The sequence below is a fragment of the Protobothrops mucrosquamatus genome, unplaced genomic scaffold (genome assembly GCF_001527695.2).
Source record: "Protobothrops mucrosquamatus isolate PMUCROS unplaced genomic scaffold, P.Mucros_1.0 scaffold_245, whole genome shotgun sequence".
NCBI classification, from domain to species: Eukaryota; Metazoa; Chordata; class Lepidosauria; order Squamata; family Viperidae; genus Protobothrops; species Protobothrops mucrosquamatus.
The window spans coordinates 296,445-324,190 of record NW_015386321.1 but is presented as its reverse complement, the minus strand read 5'-3'; the positions used below and the strand labels follow the sequence as shown (position 1 = coordinate 324,190).

Below are 27,746 nucleotides of genomic sequence, written 5' to 3'. Positions count from 1 at the left end.
ATTTATAGCCACATTTTTCTGGTAAGGAATGGAAGCAGAAGAGATTTTACTCATTTCTATTTATCACTTGAAATCAGGCATTAATGTCTTTCTTTCACTTTACAGCTGAACCACAAATGTATTAAATATTAAAGACATGTTTCTTTTGTTCAGCATGGAGTGGAGTTTATATAATTTACAGCAGTACTTTAAAAAAAAAAGTTTGTTCTCAACTACAGGAGGACACAGATTGAATTACAGACAGGCCTTGATTGATGATCGGTAGTTTAGTGACCACAAAACCAGAAAAAGGGACCTGTGACCTGGATTCAAAGTTCAGACAACTGCTCCCCCCCCCAATTACATGTCTGCATTTTGGGTGCTAGATACCAGGCCAGTCTGTGGCTGTTTGCAGTGTCTTGTAATCACATGCTCACCAAGTTTTTATGGGAAAACAGCATTTACTACTGATGTCTGGCCCAAAATGCCCTATAGCAGTGGTGCCTAACCTATGGCATGGGTGCCAGAGGTGGCACTCGGAGCCCTCTCTGTGGGCACACGTTCCGTTGCCCCATCCTTGCCTCCCCCGTGATCCCCTCCTCACCAGCAGCCCCCCTGGAGGAGAGTCACCCCCGAGCATGGCCCAAGCGGAGCAGTGCAGTCAAGGACATGGCAGCCAGGCAGAGTAGACAAGACTCTGCCCTCACGCCCCATCGTGCACAGTTGATGCTGCGGGGCGCGGGCAGAGGGCGTGGCCATGGCGCTGCTGGGCGATCTGCGGCGGGCCCTGGAGACGATGAGTGGCCCTGTGAGCAGGTGGGATGGGGGCGGAGCGAGGGCGGGACCAGTTTTTGGGCACTCGGTCTCTAAAAGGTTCGCCATCACTGCCCTATAGAGAACAGTGAGTTTGCTTTCCGATTTCAGTGTTCACTTTCTCACTGCTGCAAAAATGGCCATAATATCATGTATGTTACATGGTGATGTACTTAACCACCCTCACAACTTACAAATTGTGATTTCAATTATGATTGTAAGTCAAGAATAACAGCATCCCTCTTGAATATAGAAAAGCTCTGGATCATTCCTGGATGCTCACAGTTATTACCTATCCCTCGAAGCTTGTCCAGGCTTCCTGATTTGGAAGAGGCAACCATTTTGGCTTCCATGCCCAGACTGCTTTTCCTGTCAATTTAGGAAGTCCAAGCAGATGAAGGAATACCTTTCTTGCAAGACCCACTTGCAAGACCCACCGGGACCAAAGGTTTACTTTTCCAAGCTTTCAGAGCCCATCCTCAGGGGACTTCTCTCTCTCTCCAGAATGTGTGACTGGAGTGTGTTCCAGAATTTAAACTGAGAGAGAGAAGTTCCCTGAGGATGGACTCCAGTACAAGTCTGAAAGCTTGGAAAAATAAATCTCTGGTCCCAGTGACTGACTTAGATTAGATCTCCAACATTATACTGGAACGTGTATATTTGCCTTTCTTGTCTGCTGAAGGGAGAACAAGAAACGTAGGGAATAAGCAATAAAGGGCCCAGAACAGAGGAACAATCGTACAGAAATACTAGATAAGGATTCATCATTTTCCAACACTTTTCTATGCCAGAAGAGAAAAGCTTCCACCTATCTCTATGTTCTGCAGTTAAGAGCCGTGGTGGTGCAGTGGTTAGAATGCAGCATTGCAGGCTAATTCTGCCAACTGCCAGCAGTTCAGTTCTCACCAGCTCAAGGTTGACTCAGCCTTCCATCCTTCTGAGGTCAGTAAAATGTGGACCCAGATTGTTGGGGGCAATATGCCGACTCTATAAATGGCTTAGAGAGGGCTGTAAAGCACTGTGAAGCGGTATATAAGTCTAAAGTGCTATTGCTATCTCTTCTGTTTAATTTCTTCAAGGATAATTTGGTCACTCTACTTTCAATGGCAAATAACCTGCATCTCCAGGGTTAATAGAACTTCAAAGACTAGCTCATGAACAAAGAGATTTCCCTTCACCTAGTCCACACAGCTTACAACCTAAAGTTTGAAGATGAAGAGACCAAAGAAGAATAAAATTAAGAAGAATCCTTTAATCCTACACAGCTTTATGACTTTTGGTGGGGTTTTTTTTTTTTTCAGGAGGAAAAAGTCGCAGCAAGAGTTCATCCTCTTTATTCATATTTCCTCTAAAATATCGCCTTTTCTGTAGCGCTGAGGTTTAATTTCCTTTCCTTTCCCACTGTGGCTATATCTTAAACTAAAAATCCACTCTGTGTTATATTTCTTCCTACAACCTCTCTTCTTTATCATCCCCCTAGCCTTTTTTTAGCTTTCCGTATTTATGTAGTTAACAAGCCTTAGGAAATTATATTCCTGTTTATGAAAAACACTAATGACAACATGGTTACATAACCCTGCCCATTCAGGAGGAGGAAGGCAAAAAGGAAGGAAATATTGTCAAGAAGCCATTGCTGTTTCTATGCAGATAATGTAAAACCCACTCTTGGGAGCGAACAGGACTTCATACAAAAATCTCTTGCTGACCTGCTCATTAAAGAAACTTCCTATAGTTGTCTTTGACAAAGCCCTTCCTTTACTTCCTTAAATTCTAAGAAGACATTAAGCACAAGGACAGCTGGGAAGCATCAATCAAGACATCAAGAGAAACACCCTTGGAAAGATGTGGAAAGTAATGGAGCCGTCTTTGTTTCTCAGGGTAATCTTAGATTAAACTCTCTAAACCTAAGGCAAACAATATACATTAGCACAAGAAAGTAATTACACTACGACACCTCAGTCTGAATTGTTATTAAGAAATAATAAATTATGAGTCAGTATTTCAATAAAAATAGAGATTGGGTGTTGATGAGTTGGCAACTGTGCCTAGTATTTTGTAAATTAAACACACTATTTATTCTTGATAAATTAGCCTGGATTTCTCTTTTAAAAATCTTTTGAATACTTCCAACTTTCAAGAGTCAGAGAAGTCAATAAAGGCTAATCCTTAACCTTCTGAAAGAACTATTTCTTCTCTTTACAGATAATGCTTCCTGCAGCATCTACACTTAATTTTAAAATCGCGCATATTCTGCTACCCTGCTGTGTAAAAATCTACTGGCTTAGAACCAGAATAATGCTTGAGTAATTTGAGATTTATAAAACCAGAAAATACATGGGCTGGGAAAGCACTTTAAAAACCTTTGGTGTTTGCTTATATCTTAAATAGCAATATCATTTAGACTTATATACTGCTCCATAGTGCTTTACAGCACTCTCTGAGCAGTTAACAAATGTCAGCATGTGGCCCCCAGCAATCTGGCTCCTAAATTTTACTGACCTTGGAAGGATGGGAGGCTGAGTCAACCTTGAGCTGGTGAGAATCGAACTGCTGGCAGTCAGCAGAATTAGCCTGCAATACTGCATTCTAACCATTTGCACCATCGCAGCAGTTAAATACTCCAGCAAGGCTCAAAGAGAGGAGCATTGGCTTCAATAATCAATAGATTTGTTCTCATATTCAAGTGATCCTGAGATCAGATTGGCAGCATTTAGAAGAAGGTAGCAAGATTATGGGGACAGGATTCTTCAGGTATTATTATGGTCTAAGCCAGTGGTGGCGAACCTATGGCACGCATGCCAGAGGCGGCACTCAGAGCCCTCTCTGTAGGCACATGCGCCATGCCCCAGCAACTGTCCCTCTTCAACCAGCCACCCGCTAACTCGCTGAGGTCCCACGTGGCCGGATGCATCCGAGCACCCATGCGCTCACTGGCCTCTGTGTGCAGGGGCCAATAATGTCAGGCAGCAGCTGCCCCGGCCCCTGCCTCACCTTGCCCTGTGACAATGGCACCCCCGCCCTGCCTCGCCTCACCTTGCCTTACCCCACAGGATGAGCCTCCTGCCCACTGCCCCACCTGCCAGAGACCCCCGGGATCTCCGCCAACCGTGCCCGGCCCCCACAGGCATCCCTCCCCACGAGCAACATCGAGGTGATCACACCCACCTTGGCCACACCCACCCAATCTGCCATGACCACCACAGCCACGCCCACCCAGTGGCCCATGACCACCTGGCACCCGGCGATACATAAGTGGGTTTTGGGTTGCGGTTTGGGCACTCGGTCTTTAAAAGGTTCGCCATCACTGGTCTAAGCAAATGCAGAAATCAAAAGATTAGCCCAAATGAAAGTCTCTGTGACAAGTCATACTGGAATTACATAAAAGGCTGTGATCCGTCTTGAGAGATACTCGAACTGCTGTCACCAGAAGTGGTGGCCAGGAAACTTCAAGTTGGAGATTAGAGAGAGGAATGTAATTCCTCTCATCTTCTTTACACAAGCAGCTAGCCTATTTCTACTTCTTTTTAGAGTAGGTCCTGTATGGTTATGTCATAATGTCTCTTGTACTTTTGGGCTCAAAGAAATTCTGAACTGTAGGCTAATCAGGAAAGAAGATACAAAGAGTGTCTTATATTATTGCCTCTTTATAATTATTTATAATTATACAATGCATAATTATATACAATAAATATACACTGTAAATATACAATGTACAATTGTGGCAATAACACAATGATTTGATTTCAATCACTTTAACAGTTAAAGAATAGAGGCAAGGTGAGGAGGGTTTTCTTTTAATGAAACAAAAGAGAATGTGTCCATTGAGGATAGAATTCTGTTTCTTGAATCACATTTTGGACCCAGGAGTGAATCAGGACCAATTATCCTAATCTAGTGATGGTGAACCTTTTAGAGATCGAGTGCCCAAAAACCGCCTCACCCTGTCCCGCCCTTGCCTCTCCTGCCCGCAGGGCCACCCACCACCTCCACGGCCCACCACAGCAGATCGCCCAGGCGGCCCAGCAGCATCATGGTGGCCATGCCTTCTGTCTGTGCCTTGCAGCAGCATCTGTACACGATGGGGCACGAGGGCGGAGTCTTGTCCCTTCTGCCCGGCTGCCATGTCCTTGGCTGCACTGCTCTGCGCAGGCTGCGCCCGGGGCGAGTCTCCTCCAAGGGGGCTGCTGGTGAGGCCATGGGGTGGCGGGGCGGGGGGATGGCATGCGTGCTCACAGAGAGGGCTCTGAGTGCCGCCTCTGGCACCTGTGCCATACGTTCACCATCACTGCCCTAATCTGTTAACAGTATCTCACTTCCAGTACATGAAGGAAGCAAAAATTTTCTTCAGAGTCTTAACATTTATGAAGACTCCAATGATAATCCCACCCTCTCCCCAATGTATTTGTTAGACTTTTCTACACACACACACACACACACAAATTTGCAGAAAAGTCTAACAAATACATTGGGGAGAGGGTGGGATTACCATATATAGATATAGATTCTGACAAGATTACTTCTAATCTGCATGTTTTCCCTATTTTCTATCCTAATCTGTACATTGTTGATATTTCATTGTATCTGATGTATGTAGGTATAAAAGCAAAGAAAATGAGGAAAAAACCCCACGCTCAAAAGAACCCTTTTCCGAATGAGAACTGAATTGTGTAAATATTAAACATTTTGTTTCAATATTGAACCTAGTTTATTTTCCATTCTTTTTAAAAGTAGCCAAGTACTTCTTACAGCTAACCAAGCAAAACAAAGGAGCACTTCTTTCTGAGATTTAGACGTTGATCCATATAAGAGTGAAACAAAGAAACAGTATTCGTATCTTATAAAACCATCTTAAAATATTAAGAAGAGGAAAATCATGTGACCACTCAAGGAATAACATATAAGACCTTCTCTCTCCCTCTGTGTGTGTTGTGTATGTATGTGTGTTGTGTATGTGTATCTGTACCAAGTATATTTCATAAATGTGGAGAGTCTTTCCAAAAAAACCCGATATACAGAGAAGGACCTTTATTGTACCTGAGATGGAGATGCCTGAGAGCCACATGCTCTCAAATCCACCTCCTTTTCCTTGGTTCCTAGTGTGTCCCTTTGGGAATTGTGTGCTGATGAGGAAACTGAAGGAAGGGCTCAGACCAAAGACAAAATCATGAATCTTACATTGCTGCAAATTCAGTTCTGTCTTCACGAATCGCTGGCGATAGCTCTGACCTCTACCAGCTGCTAATTTCTCACAGGATTCACTTGACTTTCTTGACCAAAAATGCTTGCATTGCAAGCAAGAGATATATGTGTCCTCCCATGCTGCCTTTCTGGATGTCTACCTCTATCCCAATATGAGCAGTGCAGCCCCATGTATGCCTTCCTTCCACGAAGGTATATCTAGGATGGGAAATTGTGCAGAAAATCCCAGCCGTGTTATACCAGAGGATTCGAGGCTATACTAAAAAGCGGTTGTGCATCCTATAGGTTGTCCACCACTTCTTTTTAAACATTCCCTCATGGCTGAGGCTGTTGGCTGTGAGACCATTTGCGGTGGGCTCTATTTCATTGGCAGGGTTTTTAAACTAAGGCTGGAAGGCTAATTGTTTTGGCTGCTGTAATTTTATCCTACATTACGGATCCGGCAGAGGGTTGGATTTTATGTCCTTCACAAATCTATAATTCTGTGAGCACTGTTAAATGTAACTTGCATTATGATCTAGTGGTGTTGGAAAAGCTGCTCTAAAAATATGCATTTGGCTGGAGTATCCAAATGTTCAGACCTGGGAATGAGATGCTGCATATTCTGGGTCTCCATTTCTCTATATTGAATGCCTCCCTTCATCCCTAGAAGCTTTCTCTCTAGTGAGTCCAACTCAGCATTTATTCTTATAAAAGAAACCTAACTATCCTTCAGTAACAAAAATTCAGACTGAAAATAGCAGTGTCAGAAAGCAAGAAAGTACTTTTTTTCCCTTTATCACCAGTTCTGATAAGATCAAAACTTAGGTTACCTTACTTGAAGTCAAACACAAGGTTTTAGCACATGGGGCCCGCCTTCCATCCCTTAAAATCACTTTTCATTCCACTGAAGGGAATAACCCTACTCTGATACTCACCATTATCAAATATGGTCCCTGCAGTGAAGGACAGCTCTGAGTGATGTTCTGCTTTACAAGCATACAAGGCTCTAGCTTTGCGGCATGGAGAACTGTGAAAACAGTAATAATTTTAAACATCAGAATGAAGATAAGCTGATACATATTTACGTGTGCAAGCACAAACATTTCTCAATATTTCTTCTGGCAAATATTTGAAATGTATGTCAAATCTACCAACTAGCAAAACGCAGAGCTGAAGGGGAAAAAAACCAGTCAGAGTAGAGAAAAATGAAGAACATTTGAGATAACAAGCTAAAACTTAAAGAGGCAATACTTCTTCTTCAAACCATATTTCACCATTCTGGAAATCCTGCTTAGACTTATCTGCAGTGTTTGAGATTGAGACACACACACACACAAACACACATACTGTTGCCCAACAGAATGAGCAATAGCACCTCAGAGAATGTCCGAAATATGTGAAAGGCAAATCAGAGACAGAATACTGGGAATGCAAATTCTACAAAGCCAACTATTATTTGTTCTTTGGAGTAGGAATTGCTGAAAAAAAAAATTAGTCAGTGGCTTGACTGAAACTAATGCAGCTAAAGACTGGTACAAACAGCTTTTCCGTGCTGCAACAGCCTTGAATTGAAGATTTGGTAAACACAGGTTTGGGGGTTTTTTTTGGTCATTTCTTGAATTACTGTTATCTTAATCACTAATTCATCTGCTGTAGACTTTTAACTGCATCCCTTAACTGAACAAGTTATAACTTGATGAAATAGAAGCCAGTAAAGTCCGGTGATCCATAGGTTGACTATTTATTTAATAAAGTCTCAGTTCTTAATACATCATGTAATAATACAAAACTTGTAAAAACAGCATAAAAACAACATATAATAGTGCCAGTAGAAAACAATGCACATGTAGGATAAAAATCAGGAGTACCAGCAATAATGCTGTAGTGGTAGGTAGCGTCTGTGTTTTAGAATCAACCATCAGTAATAAAACCAAAACCAAGCAGTTGAGAAATAGACCATAGACTAGTACTTGGCAGAGTAGCCATGAAGGCCTTAGATATGATACTCAGGGGCCTTGATGCACCTTTACCTGCAAAGACCATAGTGTAAGCAGTGTAAGCAATTTTTACCTGTGCATTCTATGTAAATTAAAGTTGGACTTTGATGAAACAGGATAGAAAGAGTATTGACACTTGGGAAGTCTGGTGTTAGAATAGGTTAGAATTCTTTACTGGCCAAGTGTGATTGGACACACAAGGGGCTTGTCTCCAGTACATAAGCTCTCAGTGTACATACAAACAAAGGATGAGATAGTAGGAAAGATGAGAAGATGAGAAAAGATGAGAAATGAGAAGGATAATAGCAATACAGCCTACTACGTGGGTAAATATCTTTAGGCCTAAGACAGTGCTGTGGGAATTAGGTATTCATCAGAGTGATGGCACAGAGGGAAAAGTATCTGTCTAGTTGTTTTGGCATGCAATGCTCTATAGCGGCGTCCTGAGGGGAGAAGTTGAAACAGTTTATGTCCAGGATGTGAAGGGTCTGTTAGATATTTTTCCAGCCCTCCTTCTGGTTCATGCAGTATACAGGTCCTCAGGGGAAGGCAGGCTGGTTGCAATTGTTTTTTGTTTTTGTTTTTTCGGAGAACATTGTTGGAGAAGACTCTTGAGAACACCATGGATAGAACAAACAAAGGGATAATTGGAAAAAACCCCCACTATGCAGAGTTCTTACTTGAGGCACAAATAATCAGGCCCAAATTATTCTACTTTGGACATATAATGCAAAGACCCAACTCTCTGGAGAAGGCTCTAGTGCTGGTAAAACTGGAAGGAAAGAGAAGAAGGGAAAGACCAGCAGCAAAGTGGAATGACCTAAGTTACAGTGGTGATGGGTGCATCAATGGAAGAATTGAGGGACCAGGTTGGGGAGAGGATAGAGAAACTCTATATACTGTCTACAATTGCTAAAAATGACCACTGACTTGTTAGCACATAGTCAAGCAATTCCAATAATAAGGCAATATATAAAGCATACAATCACAAAATCACATTAAAGATCTAAAACATTAAAGTAAACCTTAACAGGTCTGGGTGAATAAAAAGCTCTTCATTGGGTACATAAAAATACTATACAGCAGGCCTTAAAATAATATCTGGGAAGTGTATTTCCAAGGTGGAATGGTACCGCTTAAAAAATCTTTCCTTGGGAACTGCATAAATGCCCCTGGATGAGGATAGCTGGAATGGCTCTCAAGGGAAGATCTTAGAGATTTTGGAGGCCAATATGAAAAGATGTGGTCCTTCATTAGGTGGGCCCCAAACAATGTATTGCAATATATGCTATTACCAGCATTAGGAATTGGGACTCCAGTGCCATAAAATAATGCATCCATAAATCTAACTCTATAGCTACTGTTTTGAACTAATAAATAAAAAAAAGCATTGCTGGAAAACACTTGACAAATCCATGATAAAAAATAGGGAAAAAAACCAAAATTAACTTTCTGAGCTCCTTATGTTGGAGATATAGACAAGGGAACATTCAGTATTTGTTTTATTACATCTCCCACAACTGGAAACATCAGGTGCAAAAACTGATGTCATGCATTTTTTTTCTTCAGATAGTGAAAATTCTAGGAGTCTTCTGCTCAAAGCTGAGTGCCTAATGTATATGTTTGTTGATTAGTACCAATTTTGCCAATAGGAAACTTGCATCAAGAGAAGTTTTGAAGAACAATTTTTCCTCTGCTTTTTTCCTTATTCTTGGAGAGTCAAGGAGCCCTACGAAAACTTGACTTTTCAGTTACGTCAAGGAAGACCAACTCAGTATTTGAGGCAGGAGACCACAATCAAAATGTTTCCGTTTAGATTCTTGCACTGGGCAGACTGCTCGACTGGACTCAGTAGCTTTATGACTCCTAATCATAGGATCCTAAGATGAAACGTTTAGACCTGCCTTCCTGTTCCTTTAGGATGGGTCCTAAGCCTCTCCTGAACAGTTTTTTTGTTGACCAAGAGAGGAGAGGAAAGATTGTTTTCTCTTTTCTAAAAAAAAACACATTGAATTGTAATCTATGGATTGCAAAAGAAGATGAGTTGGCAGATCAGGCACAATTATTCTAATTGATCCCATGACGTCATAGAGGCTAAAAAAAAAAAAAAAGAGGAATGGGCTGTTACTCCTAGTTTCCAAGGATTGGTGATACTCCATCTCTTTGTCTACTTTTCTCTAGGAATTTCTTTAATTAGTTTTAGTTCTTTGCTTACTTACCCTCCCTCTTCCCCCTCGCCTTGTAAAAAAAGCCATATGCATTAGTGATTGTGGCATGGAGACTGTGCTTTTTTTTTTTTTTTTTGCTAATGGAAAATATGGTATTTAAATTTGAGCTCCTTTACAGTCTTTGAAAATCCTCTGCTGAGAAATGTGTAAAGACAAAACCAGATGACCTGGACAACAGTATAATTAATATCAGAAAATACCAGGCCAGCTTTATCCTGAAACAAATGAGAAGATCTGCAACAGATGTTTTTTAAATCGTCCAACAATGCCGGCCTCTTAACTTTAGTAAACTGAACCTCAATTGTTCTATCAAGAGCTTTAAATAAAGGAAAGCAAAGATGATGGCATGGTTAAATAAAAGGAAACATCTTCTGGAAAAACTATTCACATGCGCAGTGTGCTATCTTCCCACTCGTACAGAGGAACATGAATAGCATTATAAGAGTGTCTTGTTTGAGATGATATTTAGCAGTGGCTCTTGGATACACACTCACAGTTTTCCTGGATAAGGCTTGAGATGCATATTTTCCCATGAAATGCATTTGTGCATGCAAGCAACATCTGTGGAACAGGTAAGTGTGGGGGATTAATTCTTCCTACTCTTAATGAAGTCTTAATGAAGATACTACTCTAAAGCTGCTGTTTTCAGTGGCATGAAATTCCTCAGTGAAGGTAACTGGTAATTTTTTCCCCTTGCAAATAGAGGCTTCAGAGGAGAAATGTTCATCAAGCCTGGGGTGCCTAAAGGTGCTTTTTCAAGAGGCAACTGGACTTGGTTTTTTTCTTTGAAGACGTTTCACTTCTCATCCAAAAAGCTTCTTCAGCTCTGACTGGATGATGGGGAATGGAAGGATTTATATTCCTTGCAAACAGGTGGTCATTTGCATTCTTTTAGAGAGTCGTTGAGGCCACTTGGAGGTTTATCCGTATCCTCAGGATCACCCGAGTAGTGCAAATGGGTGTGGAGCCTTCTTGGAACTGCTGAAAGAACTATGTAGTAGACTGGAGATAGATGATGTCGTACCCCTCCCACTCTATGTCAAAATTGAACAGCCCCCTCTGAGGGACCCAGAGGACACAGATAAACCTCCAAGTGGCCTCAACTCTCTAAAAGAATGCAAACTTCCATTCTTTGTCTGCAAGAATCCTGATAATGATCAGGATCTTTGACAGCAAATTTTATTTGCACTTCAAAGAACACGCCAAAGAGCAAAAGCATATTTAATCCAAGTTTATATTGGCTTTTTGAAGCAGATTATCAGGATTACGGTGAACCAAGCATTTTCTGCAATTAATTGTACTGCAATTCAGATGATTTTAAAAAAAATCCATTTCTCCATGGAGGCTTTAAGATGTAATAGATGTTACATTTAACGATTGCATTTTCCATTCACTTAACAGAAACCTTATGTCTTACAGCACACTAGCACTTGTGCACAGCCTGCCATCGGAGGGGGAAAAATTGACTGAATGCAGGAATGGAAAGCTGCAGCAAAATTATAGCAGGTGGGCACTCTGGGATTCCAAGGCAAAGTTTGAATGGCAGAAAAGAAACCTATTCAGAACTGCTCCACAACTAGAACCAGTCCTCTGTCTTTCTGTCTTATTCTTGCAGCAATTTGGGGAGCGTCAAATTCAGGGAGAAAATTTCAAAAGGAACCATTTCTTTGTTGTGGAAAGTTGCATTGGCAAGGGGGAAAAATAATTATTATTCAGAAAGGGGCAGAAAATACCCTTTCATAAAACGTAGCACCTGAAATCAAAACGAAAAGCGATGGACACAATCTGCAAATATTTCCAATGCAAGTTACCTTCTTTTCAAACAAAAAAAAAGTAATATAAAAACGAGACATTATGAACCCTTCAAGCATCACGTGCCTTGCCATTTTCCCTCTATTCCCCATACTTGGCTTTACAATTCAAAATTTTACTTGAGTCGCACCAATAGGTAGTTCGACTGGTTTGCTTAGCTCTGCAAAAGAAGAGAAAGCCACAAAGACTGTCAGATCAATTTAATCAGGAAGCTTGTTCAACCCTCAACAAGAGAAGGAAGCAGTGAGGGTGGGCAGGAAACAGCCAGGCCCCCTCTCTCCAGGAAAATGTGTAACATTTTAGAAGATGGGAAGGGACCCAGGAAAATGCAGGCAAGCAGAGAGCATTCTCTGATAATTAAAACAAGTTGAAGTAGCGGCATTGCCAAAATAGCCTTCAATTCATGGTCCAATTTGGGCTTCCTTCCTTTCGCGGCATCTCAGCGCTCTGCAACTTCAGTGTCCTTCTCTTGTGCTGTGCTGCCCTTCAAAGCTGGACTTGGATGATCAAGGACAGAAAGGAGCCCTGGATCTTTCGAATCCGTCCTTTGTTTTAATTTTTGCCTTTAAGCATGGCATGTGGCCAAGAAAGCACTCAGTCGAGTTTTGGCCATGTGACCTTGTACAGTTTGGACAAGAGCTGTAAGTGTGCCTCTCCCCACCCCCCCATTCCTACATCAGAATAAAAAGCATAATAGCTATTCCATATGCGAACAGAAGGCTTGATGTTGATAAATGGTTTATTTGTTTATAAACTGAGTCACTTGAATATATGCATGCCCTCTCTGTGCAACTTCCATGAACTAATCAATTTACCCAGCATTATCAATCAACGTCCCAGAGAAATAGGCTTTATAATCAGATTGCAGAGAAATTCAGATTGGGGCCCACGGATTATGTTAACCCTGATGCTTGATGCTCATCATGTTCATCATACAGTGATCCAAAGAAAAATCACATACACAGGTTGATGTTGTTGTTGTTTAAAAAAAAGAGTGTTCCACTTTTTACAATCAGTGCCAAGTCCTAGAGCTTGCACTATACTCAGACTTAATCCAGAGCATATTAAAAGAACTTTAATTACGTACTTGCAAACTGCATTTTGCACAGGCTCAGAGAAAGTGGAATGATGGATGGAGAATGTAAAGAAGCACAGCTCTGAGAGGCTTTTTTCCCAAGGTGGCTGTGAAGGGCTTTCTAAGTGTCTTGCAGTTCATGATGGCTAAACATATAGGAAGTCAATAATAATCAAATAGAAGATAATGACTTCTTCCCCCCCCCCCCCGTTTTTGATGGAGTACTACTTCATACTAGCACTTTAACCCTAGCCCTTTTTCGGTAGGAGGGATTTGCATTTTTAATTCAAAGCTAAATACTATATCTTAAGCTGCCTGAACATATCTGGTTAAAACTCAACCTGCTTTCAAGTTCAAAATGAAGCCAGAAGTAAGTAATACTGAATAACAAGCTTGCATCCAGGGACATATCTTAATCTTCAGTTTAGTCTGAATTTCGTATTAGTGGCTTATTGGGGTTTATGATGGGGTTTTAATCAGAAACAGGCTCTATTTCTTTCTCTCTTTTTTACTTTTTGGTAGAAATATACATGCGATTTCTCCTGGGACTTGGCATTGCAACAGGCAACGCAAAATCCCACCAAATTGCACTTCACAACTGTCTCACTTAGGAACAGAAATTTTGGGGCTCAGTTGTGCTCGTAGATCGGGGAATAGCCGCAGTTGCTAGCCAATTCTGTTGGACCATTCATTATCAGGTTGGTTTTGCCAGATGTTAACCAATCCTCAATGTCACATCCTTGATGTATGGTGTTAAAGGATTTGGCAACGAGCGGGCATAGGATATTTCAGCTCCAAAACAGCAGTTCATCTTCTTGTTGCTGGCCAATTCTTGATCTTCCTCCACCATTTCTACTGTTATTACAAGTTCTTTCATTTCAGCTTCTTTTTTATTCTCTCCTTTAATCAACCTACATTCTTGTATTTTTGGAGGGTTATTCGCTAGCTGCAGCCAGAACTGCACTGTTGTTTCTTTGTCAGGGGCTGACTGGTTCATTGCAGTCTCTCTATTGAAGGATTAACAGAGATGTTTCTGATTCGACGGAAGTTGGAGGTTCTGCTTATAATGTGCAAGTCGAGCTTTGAATCTGCTGATCTACTTGCCTACGGCTATTATTTGATGCATTATTATTTCCAGTGCCTCCTTAAGCTTCCTCAATTCTAGGTGATATTTCTTGATCAGGTTTTTTTATTTGTTTTCTTGTTCCTCAGTTTCTTTTCTTTCATCTGTTCTAGCTTACTTGCATCTGACCTTATCATGCAGATCTTAATTTTCCAGCTTGATCTTCGTTTTTGGTGGTACACTGCCTGGATTTTTTTCTTGTTTTTTGATTTTGCATTCCAGGTATTCAGTTATAATTGCAGCTGTGCTGTACATCAGTTGGTTTGTTTCTTGCGGTGAGCTGGTGCTTATATTTGTTATTATGGTATTGGCATCTTTTAATACTTGTACTAGCTGTTTCTTTGGAACAAGCTTCAATGCAGGCAGTCATATTCTGCTGTTTTTGTAATCTAGATGTATTACAAAGTATGAGTGGTTTTGAGGTGGGCCTCCTGATAGAGGAACAGGGTAACTGATGCACAAGATAGATCTCTGCAAAAGGTCCTCCTTGGTAGTGCTGCTATCTGTTTTACTCTCCCTCTCATCAACACTGCCTGGGACCAACTATGGAAAAAGAAGGAGAACCCCTATGTGCCCCTCTCTTCTAGTCCCTATAGGCAGTCTAGAAGGAATAATGAGCAATGGTACCAAAAGCAATATAGGGTGAAAATAGTTGCACCACCCCTGTCCCAGTTCTGCCAATGGTCATCTGGATTTGCCAGAATGAGTTGCCAAACTTCAAAATTATACCAGAGTACTGTGTGTTTCTATCACAAAAAGTGGTTGCTTTGAAATTGATGCAAATGTTTTCAACAGGATCAATATTTCTAGGTAGGAATCAACGTACACCGATTCAGACCTCTTCATTAAGCAAATGCTTCGTTATCACAGACAGTACTGTATATATTAACAAATTTTTGTTTTTGTAGTTACTGATGTATTTTTTGTTACTTTTTTTCAAGCTTTCGCAAATAGTCTTATGGACCCAGCTAAGGACCATTTTCTCTCGTCACCTATTCCGAACAGTTGATTTGGGGAAAGGAGTAGTGTATTTTTGTATACAGTATTTTACATAGAATCATCCAGAACTATGATTATGAGGGTGCAAAAGGACAGACATGGAATTTCACAACAAAGGCAATGAATGCTATTTCTGACATAAGTGAACCAATTCCTTTGGAAAGATAAGGTAACTAAAATTCTCAAGCAATTCTGGGCAAATACGCAAAATGAATTAATAACTGAAAATATCAAAAACACAACAAACTTGCTTGGCTTTATCAAATCATTGCATTCTATTTAACCAAACCTGCTTGAATTTAAAAGGTCGACTTGCTTTTTTTAATATGAACAATACATCATGTTATAATTTCCCATTTTATATGTGTGGGGGTACACACATTTTCAAGTCTTGCGTGGCACAAGTAGTTTCCACTGACAAATTCCTGAAGCTATTTTCACCAATGTACCTAAAGAGAAGAGCGGAAAACCAGACTGGCAGCCTAGGGCCATACTTTTAAAAATGCCTTAATTTTTATCTATTACACTTCCTTTCTAGGGAGTGGTAATGAAAACTTACCTGTTGAAGAATAAGTATCCAAATTCAAAAATTTGATGAAAATAAAACAGAAACTCAGCTACTGCACTTCTTTTCCACGGCAATACTTCAGCTGGCATAACTGGAACATTTAAGGAGGCATACCAACATTACTCAAGTCATTACACCCTCAATGAAGAAGGGGCGTCATGCAATATTAAAATTTCCCTCTTTTGAAGCTGTGAAGACTGCAAACCAAGAAAAGGTTAGCCCTAATGCAGAGCTTTGGGAAGGCAGTGGTAAAAAGCAGATCAACTTAAAATGTAAAAGCAGCAGCCCAGCAGCAGCAAAGGAATAAAAAAAAAGCAAGACCACAAATGGGCCACAGACCTGATGGGGGATGAATCGCTGGACGTGGAGGAGGTGGGCATAGGGCTGGATGGTGCAGAGAACATGGGCCAGGACGGTGAAAGGGGTGACGTTGGACTTGGATTCTGAGGGCTGCAAGACAGAACCAAACAACTTATCAAGACACAGAAAAGCACAGCACCAACAAACACCCCTCTTTGAAAGCATGACTCAGCAATAATGAGTGCCCCTGCCCCAAAATCTGTGGAATTAGAGAAAATCCCCAAATGGAAAAATGGGGAGATTATTTAAAGGCTGGCATCTTGTTTCATTGGAGTCTCCCTGTCTCACCCTCAGACCTACTCCCAAACAAGCCTTCCCAGCATTCCATTCTCCTGTTATACTCTAAGACAAGGACTTCAACTCCCAGCATAATGGGCTCAGGAATTCTGGGAGTTGAAGTCCACAGGTCATAAAGGGGCCGTAGTTGCCCATCCCTGCTCTAAGAAGATGCTTGGCAAGGAGATCCCAAGGCCCATGATCATCTCATTTTACACTATAACTCATGCTTTCTCCTCTGCTCCCTCTGCCCACCTCTTTTATTTCAAGTATCCCTCACTGATTACCAGAAAATGCTGGTCCTATTTTCATACAATTAGTAACCTGCCGTGATAGTATGTTCAGGAAAAAAAGGGACTATTCTCTGGGTCACAATGCATAGCATGTGAAAATGATTTCCTGTTTACATTTATGAGTAAATGAGCCTTGCACGCTGGAAACCCAGAGGGATTTGTTTTTACTAAACAAATAAGTTGGCAGGTGACTCTGCTAGTCTAAATGGAATAAGGCAAGAACAGACAGCTTGCTCCCAATCAAATTCGACCACCCCCAGAATACAAATTAAACACACACACACACTCCAGTATACATTTGCTAGGTTGAGAAATAACTGAGATGAAAAGCTAAAAACTCCACAGAGAAGGGTTTCCCCCCCCCCCTATGCAGACAGATTCACAGATATAAGCCACGGTACATATTCATAAACCACATTGATTTAGCTAATGGAAAGCATACTAGTCTTACTGTAATTCTTTTCAAGTCCTTAAAAAATATCAGCTGAGAAATGCATACTGAGACAAGCTGTGCCAAGAGAAGATCAGGATTGTTTCATGTGCTCAGGACATAAATAAGATATTGTAGATATGAGTGCTTAGAAGTTCAAGTAGTTTCCCCCTATTTAAACATAAAAAATAGTTTGGAAATGTGATCCTTCCCATGCAATAGGATCTTCAGTCCTAGACTTTTAGGGCTGTTTCTTTCAGGAATCTGCTGCCACAATGAGTAGTGGCTTAAATGAAATCCTAACAAGTTCCCGTGGCTTGTTTGGACTGGAGTCAAACTACAAAACTCGCTTAGCTCCTTCAGCATTAATTACTCATGGCATGCTTTTCTGGAAGTGGGGGGCTGGGGGGGGGGCAAAAACCTGGAAGGACTTGCACATGTCAAATTTCAAATTAATTACAAAAATTATCAAAGAGAAACAGGACATGTGTGTTAACACACAGCCTTTCAGCTCCATATTATCTGCCCCAATGGTGCAGATTATCCAAGCGGCCAGCCAATTTGCAGCCTTATGGAGAGATGGAAAAGAAAATCATCTCGGGGTCTTCTGCTTGTGAAATATGTATCTAAGCCTTCTCCCATGCTGAAGAGCACAATAACCTTGCCAAAGCCAAAATACTTTAAAACCTGAGGCAAAAAAAAAAAAAAAATCCTGCAAGCTGCTCTCCCTTGGGGGTGTGTGGAGGGAGAATACAGTAGTTAAGAAATTAAGCTAAGAATTGACTTCCTGCTTGAGGCTACCACACTGTTCTGTGCAACAGCTGAGCTGTACAGCTACAGTCTATCCCCTGGCACAATGACTGGAAGATACAGGAATTTGAAACACGGAAAATCCACCCGTTCCTATTTCCGTGGTCTTTAATTGTGCACATCAAAATGTTTGCCATTACTTAAGGACGTGCTTGCTTGCTTGCTTTACTGTCTGTTATCTCATCTAGAAGAAAAATGCCAGCATATCATGCTGTGACTTTTTGTTTTGCATGTAAGTTTTATTTAAGTTCTTGATTTTATCACACAAAGTAGAATCTGTTTATAGGAACTGCTGACAGACTGATTAAAACGTTGCAAGAAAAGGAACGCTTCACTTCGTTGGTTATACCTACAATCATTCATTCACAGCTGCAACAAATACAGAATATACAAACTGGACTGGACTTAGATAATTTTACAACATTCCTGTATACGTGGGTTTTGACAACAGAAAACTAAGGAACCTGCGAAGCACGTTGCGACCATTGACTATCAACTTGGATTTTCCACCTTTTGTTCAGGCTTAGACATCTTAGAAACAGACTTGTTAAATTTGAGAAATTAGAATGTCACTGCCAATTTCTCTGCAGAGTTTTTGAGCTCCTTTTTCAAGATTGCGGCTGTGGCATATGCTAAAGTCAGAGGAATTTGATTCCCTTTCCAAAGGGAAAATACATTTTTCAAATACCAGAATGATCACCAGATCAGAGCTAACATTGTAATAGTTAATTCTACGTATGCTGAGTTAGCTGTTGGAGAGCTATGGGATGTCAGCTCAGCAAAAGATAATTCATTCAATGATTTAAGGTGCATATATATTGCTTCATGGGAGTGATTTGGCACAAGTTTATTTAAAAAAATTAAAATGACTCAAATAGAAATTTACAAATGCTGCACATTCCATGTTAACAGAGGCCAGAAACTGCAGTTGAGTTTCTTATCGCTCTTCTTGGTTTGGCCTGCATTCAAACATTTTGCTATGAAAGCAATATGTAAATATGTGCCCAGAGCTGAGCTATTCAGTTCTGAATAATATTTAACCCGCTAAATTCTTATCTGAGACAAATCAACAGTTACAGAAAAATACTCTTCATACCATTACGCTCTTTTAGCACCTTGGATTTTGCACACCCTCATTATCTGTGTATACACAATGCACATCCAGACACGTCCATGATACTTTCTAGTAGACTTCTTCTCCATGGAAAAATCACAACAAACAACAATTATATAATGCTTTCCAATTAGACACATGGATTGCTTCTTACTATATGGTACCAACTATCTCCATATCATGAGAAATAATTCATATGTACAAAGGAAATTAAGCTAAGGAAATTAAGCCCTATCAAGTTATTTGCTCCTATATCACTACCATTCACTGCAACCTCAATTCTACAAAATGGTTTCTGCACAAAATTAGCAATTGTGGGGGCCATTTTAGATAGCCCTGAGCTGAAAGCTGGAATATGCATATGCAGGGGTTTGATGTTATTTCTTTTGGAAATTTTGACTCCTCTTTACCCTCAACAGTCCTCTGCTTCATTTACTGATTTTTTAAAATATGATATTTACTAATATTTACTAATATTTTTAATACTGATCCAGATAACTTTATTTCTGATGGAACAGCATTATCTCTGATCCAGTGTAATGCAGTGCAGTGTATTATAATCCAATCAAGACTGCTAGCACTGATGATGTTACCTAGTTTGAGAATGAAATGTCTGCAAGAAAATAACAAAGCTCAGAGTCCACCAAGGACCCCTCATTTCAACCCTGAGCTACAAATATTCTCCTTTATTGGTACCAGTCCAATCCAGTCCAATCCAGTCCAGTGAAGTTCAATCCAATCCAATCCAATCCAAGGTCATTAAGTCAAGTGAACGAAAAGTCTCCTTCCAAAATAAAAGTAACTAATACATTAGATTTGCTAATGATATCTTTCAATAATTTCACTAAACGTCCTACTTTTGAAGCAAATACAAACTTCGGAGTGTATTTGGCCAAGCCACAGCTTGATGTTATCTACTACTGATAGCTGGTATTGGAAGAAAAAGTTGAAAACGATAACTGAACACTGGAAACTATTAAAATATGATAACCGTTGGGGCCAGATACCAAGCAATTTTAGATGAAATAACAATAGCTTTCTGAATAATAGAATTGCTTACAAACAATAACTGCCCTCTTTTCACTAAATAAAAAAATATCCTGGATATCTTTTAAAATATACTTTATAGGAACCATGATGCCTATGTTTTATATTGGATTTCTGTGTCTTTCTGTGCAATTCAAGGAAATGGACAGTGTGAAAGTTGCTGTTGGCTTCCTTCCAGTTTTCTTGTGGGAAAATATCTTCATCATAAAAAAGCAGTTCATAATTTGGCACCAGAAGAGCATTCTTGTCCAGATTAGAACAGTTTTAATATAAGTCATAGTTTATGGGCAAACTTGTTTTAAGTGGGGGGAGGTCTATTCAAGACAGATTGTAACCTCTAGTTCGGAAAAATATAGCATGAACATCAAAGAAAGCAATGGAAGGGCAGATAAAAAAAATGAAAACTAGGACTGAGTGAATTTTGCAAGCCAAACTTTTTTAAAAATGAAATAATGGATTTAGGAGAGCACACTGACAAAAACAGAAAACTCCTGCAGGGGCCCACCTCTGTCTCTGTGTAGTACATGCTTCCTTTTCCTTCACGAAGGCGAAATTGAAAGCCACCCCTTAGTCTCTTTTAGAGCAGTTTTGCAAAGCAATGATTGCTCAAAATAGGGTCTCCCATTGGTGATCCATAGTCCTCTGAAACTTTCCCCATCTTCACCAGCCATAGTCTGCTCTCTGCCTCAGCCTCATTTTCTCACATTCCATAAGCACAATGTCACCCACTGATTGTCAATATACATGTAAAGGCATGCCCAATACACATGGGGGGCCTCCAAGAGTAATCTGGTGAAAACCTGTTGCCACATTAGCCTCTGCCTTTCTACCTTCATCAGAGTTCAGTTGCCACCTCAGTCTTGCTTCAAGTTGTAGATGAAGTTTTTAAATAAATAAGTTGGCAGGTGAATCTTTTAGTCTAAATGGAGTAAAGCAAGAAAGGACAGCCCGCTCCCAATCAAATTCTTGGCTTATGCAGAGCATGCATAAGACATAAAGAAATGTGACTATAATCATTTAGCAGTCAAAAAACCCCCCCCCCAAATTCTCAGGCTCTAAAAGATGAAAAAAACACACCAAGAATAGAGGTGTTTAATTGTACTTTCTGAATTTTTATTTACTGGCTCATTGTTAAGTTGTTAAGTTGAAGAAGCACTATGCTGAAGCAATGGTCAGCAAAATTCAGAGAATGAAACGTACTTGCAACTGCTGGGAAATGTCAGGATTGCCTCAGAAAAGATGCATTTTTATTCATTGCCAAGGAACCAAACCAAAAAGCAAAAGGAATATTAATATAAATTAATCGCATTAAACATGCAAATATCACAATTGTATACAGGTAAATTTACATACAAAATGTTATTTCCCCATTTGGTCTTTAAAAGTTGATTTCTCAGATAATATTAGATTCCTTCCTTTCTCCTAAATATTAATTTTTTTTTACCCTGTTCTCATCTAAATTAAGTATATACTAAATCAATCCTCTCCCCTTTAAAACCAAAAACGTGGCTTTAATTTGCTTACATGCTTTACAATACTTTGATTGTTTTCAGCTTTCAAGTAAGATTAAAAAGAGCAATCCTATTTAATAAATTTGATAAATTTATTTTCCTCATCATCCGAAGCAAAAATACATTGATTTTTATCCTCTTCCATTTGTCAATGAAAATACTTTCCCCAGCTCTTAATTCTAGGCTAGGATGGGAGGAGATGGGTTAGCACTGTCACATAGCTTGTGAGAATCATGAATATGGAAATCAAATACATGATAATGTCTATGGAGATTCTCAGTCATCCAGGTCATGGTTGTCCCAAAAGTGTTTTTTTCAAAAGATAGTTGGGTCTTGTTTTTCCTTGAGGATGTTTCGCTTCTCATCCAAGAAGCTTCTTCAGCTCTGAAACTTCTTAGAGCTGAAAAAGCTTCTTGGATGAAAAGCGAAACATCCTCATGGAAAAACAAAGTCCAGTTTTCTTTTGAAAAAAAATCACTTTTGCGACAAATACATGATACCACAAATGAACACAAAGAAATCATTCAATACTGGATTGACTGTATTGATTAGTATCTGGAAAATCTCTTTCTTGTCATTAAATGATATCAATTATTTGATGATGATAAATGATGTCAATGATTTGGAAATGATAAATGATATCAATTATTTGGAAACATTAATGTGGGGAGGGAGGCAATCTCTTTACTTTGAAAAATGTATCATTTATTGTCCCTTGAAGAGTACTTAAATCCTTCAGAAATACAGAGCGCACACACGCTTTTAGAAATTCATGGCCAGTTTTTTGTTCATATGATGTGCTGCAATATTCTGGCGATAAACGTAGTATTTGCAGTACAATAATCTTGTTTTCTCATGTAAATATGTTTTATTGTTTTTTTAAAAAAAAATTACTATCAATATTTGGTAAACAGTATGTCGTCTGGGTTTGTATTTACAAACAATCAATAACAGTTAGTTTCTATAGTCATATTCCACATAGTTGCTTTTTTCCTTGATTTTCTCTTCTTCCAATAATATTCTCTTTTATCAACCTTAAATTAGTACATTTCTTGATAATTTTAAAAGATAACAATTAAATATCTACGAATATCCTCCACCTCATTATTAAGCTTCTTTTCTAATTAATCATCTAGATCACCTTATCATAGATCCTGTTTTTAGAGTTCTCATTTAAATTTATTTTCCCCACAATATTCAAAAGAAAACATTTTTACCTGTTAAAATTTTCTTAAAGTGAATTACACTTATATATTGAAGTCTTTTTCCTCACATGAACCATCCCAACACTTACATTTTTCATATCTTGAAACAGAAAGAACAAAGGACAGAAATAATATATTGTCTAAAAAAAACCCTTATCCCTCTTAAACTAGAATACATTTATAATCAATGTTTCATTTTTTAAGCATATTCAAGTCTTCAAAATCCATTATATTTAAGTATTCCGTACAATAATCTTGTTTTCTGATACTATTGGTGTCCCATCTCTCTAAGCCACTAAAAAAGTAAAAATGTCACTCTGACTGGTCTGGATGTGCTTGTCCCTCTTGCTTTAGCATTTCTTTTGATGGGTAATGAATTTATACCACTACCTCTGTAACCTCATTCCCCTGAGTACTTTTTTAATTTCCTCTTCCAGAAAAAGGTACACTCAGCAGATTTAATGAGGTTGGCCAGGATACCCAGGTGCAGTTGTTGAAGTACAGCATTTTTTAAAAATGGAAAATTATCTGAACATGCAAGCTTTGGAGAAAGCAGCAACTGCATACAAAAATGGACAAAGATTTTTTTTTCTGGGATGGTGACTGACAAAAGCAAGATTAGATTAATATGACAAGAGCACTGAAGTGGAACAGCCTAAGCTAGATTTACGTCAACTGAAATTACAAATACTAAATATGGAAAAAGGAAAGTGTGGGAAGGCTTTTCCTTTTTTTTCCTTTTTTTTTTTTAGTTCAGGGAAAATGCATTTATTGCCTTGGAGGATAAGAAGAACCCTGCTGGATTGGACAAAGGAGGGTTATCCTGACTTCAGCATTGTTACTTCCAGAAAGGGTACAAACAGACAGGCAGGCAGGCAATAAAATTCGGTTGCTGCCTTCCTAGACAAATGCTGTGAAAAATTACAAAAGAAAAACAGATACAAATGCACATTCAAATGGGAATTATAATAATACCCAAACAGTCAACAAAATACATTTCAATAGCATTTTCATGAAAGTCAGCTCTTCATTCCCTTCCTCTTCTTTATAACTTTGATAGCATTCATTTCTGTCTTCTGTCATTCTGTTTTTAACTATTTAAGGGTTAAATTACAGATAGTCCTTGACTCACGACCACAACTGAGCCCAAAATTTTATGTTGCTAAGTGAGTTTTGCCCCATTTTACTTTCTTGCCCCAGATGTTGAAAGAATCACTGCAGTTGTTAAATTAGTAACACGGTTGTTAAGTGAATCTGGCTTCCCCATTGACTTTGCTTGTCAGAAAGTGTCCACATGACCATGGAACATTGCAACTGTCATAAATATGAACCAAATTGCCAAGCATCCGAATTTTGATCATGTGACCCTGGGGATGCTGCAACGGTCATAAGTGTGAAAAATGGTCATAAGTCACTTTTTCAGTGCCATTATATTATAACTTTGAATTGTTACTAAATGTTGTAGGTTGAGGACTACTCTGTATCAGTGGTTTTAACTGTGTACGCTGTCCAAAGTCACATGCAAGTGAGATGGACAGCTATATAAATCCAATAATTCAATAAAAAAATAAATAAGTCATTAGCTGAAGCAAAATGAGAAATAATTGACATATCAAAAGTTGCTGGCCAACCCTTCAGTCTCCATTATTTTAAAAGCAAAAATAAAAATAGCAACCACACCAATGAAAAGCCTTTGGCTGTATGGGCTGCACATATGGTGCTGTGCATATGTAAGAATGACTACACAATCGTGTTAACCTAGCACATTTAACAGATCAGACTGTGTCCACCTAGGAGATACTACATTTTAGAGCTAAGTAAATAATGTATATGCATACATTGTGTTTAGCATCTACACAAGCCTATTTGTGCCCCCTAATGGAAAGGATACGCCATGACCACTCAAGCACAAGTGCTCTGCGCTAAAGGAGAATGCAGAGGGCTTTCTAATTTTAGGTTATTAGCACACAAACCAAAAAAGCATTCATCTGGAAACTGCTGCTATTGTCTTTTTTTCACTAGAAACATGCTTTTTCCTCCAAAGATGGTAGCATGGAGGTTTTCCTATTCTCTTGACAAAAAGGCATTGTTGGAAAGGGAAATGAGTAATCTAATGTTGTTCAACCAAACACACCTCAAAGAAGAGAAAGACTCCACACATGCAAGATTGAGACACAAATCACATGAATATAGCATCAATACAAATTGGGGAGGTGGGCAATTTGCAGATCCTATAATGACCGATACAGTTTAGAAATGTAATCTATAGAATTGCGTATGGAATAAAGCTGACATAATCTCCTGACTTAATCATGTTAACATTATGAAGAAAATGTTAGGCATTTAATATTCCCCCCCCCACCAAGACCCAGATTCAAGAGAGAAAACTGTACCATAATGAGAGACCATTTTAAATGGCATTAAGAATGGCAAGGAGCCCTAATTTTGATATTTTTTTGAGAGTTTTCTCAAAACTTTAGTGATCCTTTTATCCTATAAAGTACACACCGCTATTGTCTCTACTTAGGATAATTTAGGAAAGCTCCTTTGTTACCCATGGAATCTTATTTAATCAGTCTCCCATGCAGACATCCATCTTCTAGGAAGGACTGGATTTCATCCTGCACATTTAAAATTGGTTCCAAAACTGCAAAAAAACCCACCAATGTTTCACACTTGTAAGGAATATTTTTGCACGCTTAGAATACAAAACTTTAGATTTGGATCTTGTAGAGTTCTGAGACGATCAGCATCGTATTAAAGTAGTAATATACAGTAGAATCAGGAAAATAGAATTACTTTACCTGGAGGCTCATCACACACAAAGTTTTAGTAACTATGTGACACATCATAGGTACTTGACCGAAAAATTTCCAAAAAATAGGTTTAATTTGCAGGCCATATGAGAGCTAAAATTTGCAGAATTTATTGACTCAATACAAATACAGATAGTCCTCAAGTTATGATAGCAATTAGGACCGGCATGGCATAAAACATGAGATTCACTTGTCCACATTGCTTAGTGACAGCAATTCCAGGCAGTCCCAGATGCCGCCATAACTCCATGATGTGCAAGTTGTTAAGCGGGAAGAGATGAAGGAAAGCTACCTGATATCAACCTAAGCAAGTTGTGCTTCCTTTTTCTGGTTATTTGGCTATACCTTTTCATAGAATACAGTACAGATAATTGAACAAACTATGTTGCATTACATTCTTGATTAAATTATCTTTCCATTGATATATAATTTTATGGTACTACTCCCCCCAAAAAAGTGGTGTTATTAGCTATCAAACCTCAAAAATACACTTTTCCCAAAAAGTTTCCACAATTTTGGCCACTACTGTATATGGAGGGGAGATGACCACATTATGTACAATATTCTTGCTTTGAGTGAGAAAGTAATACTTGTATTAAATACAGGTGACGACCATTTGTTCTGTGAAGTTGCAATGCTGAACGAATTGTAGTTATGACTGGTGCTCAAAATTCCGGCCATTTCAGTGGTCCACAATCACACTTGGGAGCCTGATGACTGGCCTGCATTTATCACTGATCCCAGCATCTCATGGTCATATTCTTCTGCCCTGCTTCAACTGCCTCTCTTGTAATTCCCCCCCCCATCTATTAACCACCTCCCCATCTCTGCCGCTTTTAGCTGCTCAGCACTCCGCTGCCTACCCCTGTCACCCCAGCAGACCTCAGGCTTCTTCCTCCAGGAAACAAAGTAACCAAAATTAGAATCATTAGTCTAGGATATAAATCTCTCCCATATGGCATCGACTGTGAGCAGGGAATTTCATGACTCAGCATCCCCTTAATTTAAGAAACTACTGATGCATGTTATATGCTGTAATTCAGAAAATGTGATGGCAAAATAGCATGATAAACTGATCAAAATGAACACAAAATTGAATGCCACCTATGAACTCAAGGGCAAATCTCTCTCCCCCCACCACTTTGGCTTCTGTGCCATAAGTGTTCTTATTTGATCTTTTAGTTTAAATATCATCTCCAAACCCCTAACTGCCACGCAATTCCTATAGCAATGCTATAAAATCGGATCTCAAATTTGAAAATATGCATGACTAAATTGTCCTAATTTTACCCAGACCCGATCGTGAATAAGGAATTGAAAATAGTTGTATTTTTTTCTTTCTTCCTTTCCTAATTTTCCATTCAAAAATGAAACTGGGTGGGAAATATATATTCATTTCATTAAGAACCATTTGGCAGCTAAATAATTATGCAAAGAACCTTTTTTTCCTTTTATTTGACTTAGTTTCTTACCTGCTAACTAGAACACATTTTAAAAATCATGTTTCTACTGTAGTTAGGCTGTGGGTACTACATATCTACACAAGATTTCATCCTAAGCAGGGGAGGCGGGAAGCCAAAACTGGGGAGCACTAATTCTTGGGGTTCACTGTCAGAGGGAATAAAACTCTAGATAATTGCACAAAATCTTTATAGGAAAAAATATTCCAACTCTAAAATAATTTCATGAGATTGAAATTGTTCCTACAGCAAACCCATATTCCATACTGAGTAGTTAAAGGGACTTTGAGCTGCTCTCAGTCCAATTCAATAACTTCCAAACAGACTCTCCTTGTCTCTTTTTCGTTGGTTTAGTTGCACAAAATAAGGTTATTGCACAAAATAACCCTTCAATACATATCTAATTATCTGATATAACATTTGATTTTTCTCCAGTGCCTTATTTGTTCTTTAGTTTGTTTGTATCATGTTGTTAAATATAAATGTTCCCGTAGACTTTTGCAGAGACCTTTCCTCCTTTAATAATAATAAAAAAAAATCTTCTTTTAAGAATCTCTCTCCTTAGAAATGTTCACTGGTTGTCTTCTTCCTCCTGGTGTTTTCCAGGTCTGCTTTTCAGATCAACAATGACATTTCAGTGGTATCAAAA

General features: G+C 39.2%; 1 protein-coding gene across 1 annotated transcript in view; it reads right to left on the bottom strand.

The window, feature by feature from the left end:
* Window positions 1–27,746, bottom strand: part of ARHGAP26 (Rho GTPase activating protein 26) — a 174,101-nt gene that overhangs the window by 2,512 nt on the left and 143,843 nt on the right. The window contains exons 20-21 of the mRNA XM_029287106.1: window positions 16,115–16,225; window positions 6,909–7,000 (exon numbers count right to left, since the gene is read on the bottom strand). Of these exons, the coding sequence (XP_029142939.1) occupies window positions 6,909–7,000; window positions 16,115–16,225 (203 nt within the window). The remainder of the gene's footprint in view (window positions 1–6,908; window positions 7,001–16,114; window positions 16,226–27,746) is intronic.